Source organism: Rhodamnia argentea, chromosome 1, assembly GCF_020921035.1.
Source record: "Rhodamnia argentea isolate NSW1041297 chromosome 1, ASM2092103v1, whole genome shotgun sequence".
In the NCBI taxonomy this organism is placed as follows: domain Eukaryota; kingdom Viridiplantae; phylum Streptophyta; class Magnoliopsida; order Myrtales; family Myrtaceae; genus Rhodamnia; species Rhodamnia argentea.
In genome coordinates this window covers 15,401,917-15,408,472 of record NC_063150.1, presented here as the reverse complement: position 1 = coordinate 15,408,472, position 6,556 = coordinate 15,401,917, and the positions used below count along the sequence as shown (strand labels likewise).

Here is a 6,556-nt window from a genome sequence, read left to right as displayed (position 1 = left end):
GCAATCAAGTTTAGAAAAATTGCATATTCTTCCATCAAATTGATGCCAAAAAACCGAAGGGGTTGCGCGGGAGCTGTTTCTTTTAGCAAGCTCAAATTGATAGAAATTATGCCCTTTTCTCAAGCAAAGGTCGCTCGCCGATTTTTCTCAAGATCGAATTGAATTGAGCAAGAATGAGTTTTTTTCTAAAAAAAACTGGAATTTTTTTGCGTATACATATACAATGGCCGAACGTATGATCATCGGATGTTTCCTGCCTTGAGCTATCACAATTACTTGGATTAGTCCTATCCCATAGTCATTTGACGTTATCTCATGTAGTGGGTGGAGTTTTGATATGATGCGGATGTGTTTTGTTTATTCTAGTGATTATCTCTAACAAGTATTTTCATGGGAGTGTACATCCATTGTTAAATTGGCTTGTCTTGTGATTCTTTGATGTTATTGGATGTTAGAGATAAGACTAGATCCGAATGAATTTTTTTTTTTGAAGATTATCGGAGCTAATTCTTCCAACCTTTAAAGATAATTCTTTCAAATTAAAAATGGATAATTTTCTCAAAAAATTGAAATCAAATTTTGGATGAGGAAAGGTGGATCATTTGAAGAGAAAATTAAACTTTGCTTACCAAAATCAAATTTGGCTGCACGTTCATTTGTCTTGGTGGATATCATGTTTATCTTGTTGGATACTTGATCTTTCTTGCGGATTGACTTTTCGAGAAAATCTGGGTTCAAGTCACGTCCTAAAATCGCACTTGACTAGTGAAGCATCTGAGTTTATCTTTGGCATATGTTTTGATCGACTTGATCTTGGCATAAAGATATTGTGCACATTATTTAGAATATTCATGGTTATCTGGTGATCGAATTTCGAATGCATCTGAAAATTTTGAGCATATCGGATAAGATTTTTACCTCGATCGGGAATTCTGAGCATATCTTTAAAATTCGGGAGATTATCTAAAACCTCTTTCAAATCTCATGTGATAACTTTCCTAAGTTTAAAAGATATGAAATCCTTTGTGGATAGGGGCCTATCCCCTTTAAAATTTCGGCACCTACCCCTAGTTGGCCGAGAAATTAATTTTTTTTTTTATATACCTTAGTATAATTCAAATATTTTTATAATCTACCTTGAGTATAATACATGCTCCCTTGTGCCTTGTCCCTCGGAATATGTGCATTGTGGATGACTATCCGACTTTACCCCCGAAGTACGACGTCATCCGCACATGGATTTGTCTAACCTATCCCATAACTTTGGGACCGGACTGACAAATTTCATAATTAGCAAATTCACTATTTGATCCCACCCCCGGGGTACGACGTGAATAAATTACCTTCTGACCCCACCTCCCGGGTACGAAGCGAACTCATCGGAAAAATTCAGATTATAAGGTGTATTATGCTCAAGGTTTATTATATTTTTATTTGGTTCATTTTTTCATTTAAAAAAATCATAAAAATCATAAAAAAATCATCATATCTTGACCTTAAATGAATTCTTTTCGGAAATTATATCTTAAGATGACTCTTAATATAAATTGGATTTTGATTAATCAATTTGTGTTAATTGTTGGACTAAAAATCATAAAACCGAAAATTCATTAAAGGGTTATGACATTCCATGTGCATTTCACATAGTCTAATTCGTCATGCATTATTATATGTCATTCATGCATTTTCATGTCATCAATATAATCCATATTGCATGCCATGTAGTTCGAAGTTCATGTCCACGTTCCATCAAATTTAACTTTTCCAAAAGTCATTCATGCATTTTTTTTACTATACCACATGATGTAGATAAATCATCTTGCATGTCATATAGGTTAGTTTTTATGTTACACATCATGTAGTTAGAATTCACTTTCCTTTATATGCATCAAAATACATTTTCTCAATATCATCGTCATTCATTTCATATAGTTGCATAGCATTCATCTAATCAAGAAAACCCAAAAATAAATTGCACCTAAATTCATTCATTGAAATCAATTGGAATTGCCAATCAAGAAAATTTTCACAAGAATGGTACCGAAAGGGTGTTAATTGAAAAATTAACATAATCAAGTCCCCGAACCTAAATCTCTGGTTAGCAGAAAATAAAGTATTCTCCCATACTTTATTTAGGTATCTAATCTACCTTCCGAAAAAGATTAGTGGCGGCTCCAAAAATCGAAAATCCTTTGATTGAAATCATGTGAACTTAAGTTACGAATTGGTAGAGCTTGGGAGAGTTCGGGCTAAGTTAATTAATTCATTTAATTAATTTGGTAATCCATTAACCCGGAAGTCAATCCGAATTTTAGGTCGTGACAGGTACTCAAGTGAACGATTTTTGAAAGTTATAGCAATTAAGTGAATATTTTGAAAGTTATGGCACTCAAGTGAATACCATACATAAGTTATGGCACTCATGGTGTACTTATCCCATGTTTTAGATGTATACCTAGATTATGATGTTTTTTAACTTCTGACATTTGTGCATAGATATGTGCATTACGTCACGTTGCACGGTTTTTTTTTTTTTTGTTTTTGGGTCAAAATGTCCTTCATGAGCATTGGAGAACACTTCAAATTGGCACCAAATTGGTCAAAATTGATTTTGATTAAGTCGGTCTTCCGTTGGGTTCTTTTGTTGAGTTGGTCTCATATCGGGCCTGGAAAATAGTTTCAGTGACCGATCAAATTTGCCAATTTTAATTTCACTATTTTCCTTGTCTTTTTTCAAATTGTCAAAAAATGAAAGTTGTTGGAAACGCGCTAGAATTGTTTCAAAAATTTAGCGCATGGTTTACCATTTCTCCTGCATTTTTTCGTTAAATCGGTTGGAACCGTTTTTATTGATTGCTGACAGCGTATTATTTGTTGAAATGCATGACCTTATGGTCGAAATCGTAAGAAGCTTCCTTAACAAAGTTCAAACTACCATGAAATTTAGAATCTAGTGGCACTGATTTCAACTTAATTGAGTGTGTGCTTGGGAATCTCTACACTGAAAAAAAAGCATATGCCGTCGAAAGTTCATTCACAATTTAATTTGAGGGTCGAACATTCATTCACGATCTAATTTGTTTATTCACATAAGGTCGAGTCTTATTGAGATCTAGCGAGCTCGAGCCTCGTCGGCCTCGGAAGAGCTATGTGGCCGGTCGTTGGCCAACTAATCTATAGAGAACAAGAAAAATAAAAATAAAAATATAAAATAAAACAAAAACAAAAACAAAAACAAAAAAAGTTTGGACAGAGTAATTTCAAAAAATATTTTCAACTCATTAAATTTAACAATTCTACTTTTTTTAATTTTATGTAGGAATTTTTCGTCAATCAAAAAGTATTTTTTCTTATTGATTAAGTCATTTTCGAAGTAGCAAATAAGCGAAAGTTGGAAGAACAAAATTTTGAAAAACACTGCCTCAAACAAACGCGAAGCAAGTTTTAAAAATTACGTTCAAACTCTTTGACTCGTGACGAATAGACGCCTCAATTCAAGTTCACTTCGCGTGCCGACAGCCCCCGAAATCATTATCGGTCCCTCTCCGCATTGTCTTCGCAAGCAGGCGAAGTTCGAGCAGCAATGGAGAGCGCTTCAGGGACGGCGATCAGGGTCCCGGAGGTGCGGCTGAGTTCCTCAACTGCCGCCGGGAGCCGTCCGATGCCGGTGATCGGCCTGGGTACGGCGGCGGACGCCCTCGACGTGGTCGCAATGAGGTCGGCGGCGCTGGAGGCGATCAAGCTCGGCTATAGGCACTTTGACACGGCTTCCAAGTACGGGTCGGAGGAGCCGCTGGGGGAAGTCCTGGCCGAATCGCTCCGGCTCGGGCTCATCGGCTCGAGGGCCGAGCTCTTCGTCACCTCAAAGCTCTGGACTAGCGACGCTCACGCCGATCGCGTCGTGCCTGCGCTTAGGAAGTCCCTGAGGTAACCATGATCGATTGGACCAATTTTGCATAGAATTGAGGTGGATTCTTTCGACCATTTTTGGTGTTGTTGCTTGCAAACTGTTTTCTGCATAATCCTGCTATCTGGGTCTGTCTTGGTACTGGAATTAGTAGATAGTTGTACTGCGATCGAGCTATCGGCGTATCTGGTTTGATCAATTCTCGTTTGTTAATGATTTCAAAGGATGAGTTTGAACATACTGACGGGTGACAACAAATTAACTTGTTGGCTAGTTAGAATTTCATGATTCTTGAATAACCACCTGAAAGGGCTCTCAGTAGCGGGTGTTTGTCGGATCAGCTATTGAGGCACGAACAGAAATTAGTGGTCTTCCCAAGAAAAATGAAAGTGCTTGCTGTTTAGCTTGTTTCATGGATGTTCCTCAGACTTGAGTCGGGCTGCTTCTAACACCAAAATTTTGTAGCGATGCACCTCCGTTTATCTAAGTTGGGGCCCTCTCGGATTCTCGGGGTTAGGAAAATCTATAGCTGTGATTAAAACTTGAGAGAATAAATTATGTGAGAGCATGAGTAAACTCGATTTCACATCAGCTATAGCTCAAACATTTTGCACCATAACGAACCAAAGAGTGTTTTTCTGTACATCACTTGCACTTGTAGAATGCAAATTGTTTATGTTAGGTGTACCGTACTATGTGGTTTATTGAGTTGTCCTTTGGCTACGACAGTGAGGGAGCCTCCTCTACTTCAGTTAATTGGTGATGGAAGAAGAGAATGATGTCGTTGCTGAATTTAGCAGAGAAACTAATGATTGGCTTTTCCAGTCATCACAGTTTTTGAACCCAAGCCATAAATGTTGGAGTCCATGTTAGTTTCATTATTAGCATCAGTATCAATACTTTGATTCTTTTCAAATTCATTTTCTTCCATTTTTGGCGGGCCAAAGCTCAATGACTATTTTTTATGTGCAGCAATCTTCAATTGGATTACCTTGACCTCTATCTCATCCACTGGCCAATCAGCTGTAAGCCAGGGTCGTACATGTACCCAGGGGACGAATCTGACCTTATGCCCATGGATTTTGAGGCAGTCTGGGCAGCCATGGAAGAATGCCAGAGGTTAGGTCTCACAAAGTCCATCGGAGTCAGCAACTTCTCTTGCAAGAAACTCGGAAACATCCTTAGCTTTGCCAAGATCCCTCCAACAGTAAATCAGGTGAGCCTTCTGGTTCAAGATTTAAAGGAAGTTGAAGACTAGTCGACGTGGCGGTATGTGAGTGTTCACATTGTAAATGACCCAATAACTGTCTGTATGATGATTGTCTCAGGTGGAAATGAACCCTCTCTGGCAGCAGAAGAAGCTGAGAGAGTTCTGTAAAGCGAATAACGTCATCATCACCGCTTTCTCTCCCTTGGGAGCTCGAGGAACGAACTGGGGAACGAATGAAGTCATGGAGAATGAATCTCTTAAAGAGATTGCGAAGGCTCGGGGAAAAAGCATCGCCCAGGTTTTACTATCAAAGCTGATTGTTTATTTTTCTTTTTTTTGACATCTGGAATGTTTATTGTTCGAATCAACTGCTCGGACTCCTATTATTTGTACATATGCGAGTCATATTATAAGTAAATCGGACTTACAAGACACCCGATTATGAGCAAATCCAACCATTGAAAGTAACCTTGCAAGTCAAAATGGATTGCTATCTGCAAATTTAACTGCAACATCTGGGGATTGCTCTTGGCAGGTATGTCTGAGATGGCTCTATGAGCAAGGAGTCACATTTGTGGTAAAGAGCTTCAACAAGGAGAGGTTGAAGGAGAACCTCGGCATCTTCGATTGGGAACTGACGGAGGGCGACCATGAGAAGATCGAGCGGATCCCGCAGAAGAAAATGATGCTCAAGGAAGAGTTTGTCTCAGCCAAAGGGCCATTCAAATCAGTGGAAGAGCTCTGGGATGGAGAGCTCTGAAGCTTGGAATGAAATGGCAATTTTCTGCGGGAATGATCACTTCCATGTTTGAGTGTAGCAGAGAGACAGATGTGTTGGGCTGGATGGAAAAGAGTGTGGGAGACATGGGCTTGGGCCCACGCCCAGCGATTGTCCTGGCTTCGAAGTTGTAAAAGCCCAACGATTGAGAGACTATTGTAGGCCCGATTGGGTAATCTGAACTTGCTGGCACTTATTTGAATCTTGCTACTATTTTTAGGCAAGTATTCGTAGGCACTAAATGTTATTTTAAGTGATTCTCAGTTTTCAATTTCAAATCCTGTTCTCATGAGTTGACTTTTGTTCAACTCGAAATGTTTTTTGAAGTACACGTACATTGTCGTCAGTTGCGGAATTTTACATAATTTTAATGAGAAAGTTCATGAGTAGCCTCTACTGAAAAGGATGAACAGATTAAAATATGTGCGCCGTGCGACACATTCATTGAGCAAAAGATAGCAACTTTGTGATAGAAAACAAATGCATCCGAAGCCGACCTTCATTGGAAAATCAAAATGCAGGCAAGCTGGTATGGACAATATGTTACGACGTGCGAACACTGTGAACGATATTCCTAGCTATTCATCTCTCAACAACATCGGCAGCAGATAAGCTAGTCTGGCGATAAATCAAGACGCTTGCTCAATCAAAACCGCTTATA

General features: G+C 38.9%; 1 protein-coding gene across 1 annotated transcript; it reads left to right on the top strand.

Moving 5' to 3' along the window:
• The first annotated feature begins 3,560 nt into the window (after positions 1 to 3,560).
• On the top strand, positions 3,561 to 5,912 carry LOC115729312 (deoxymugineic acid synthase 1-B-like). Its single transcript, XM_030659841.2, has 4 exons — positions 3,561 to 3,927; positions 4,880 to 5,123; positions 5,236 to 5,415; positions 5,653 to 5,912. The coding sequence occupies exons 1-4, from the start codon at positions 3,584 to 3,586 to the stop codon at positions 5,875 to 5,877; spliced, it is 993 nt and encodes a 330-aa protein (XP_030515701.2). The 5' UTR covers positions 3,561 to 3,583; the 3' UTR covers positions 5,878 to 5,912.
• Positions 5,913 to 6,556: the final 644 nt, after the last annotated feature.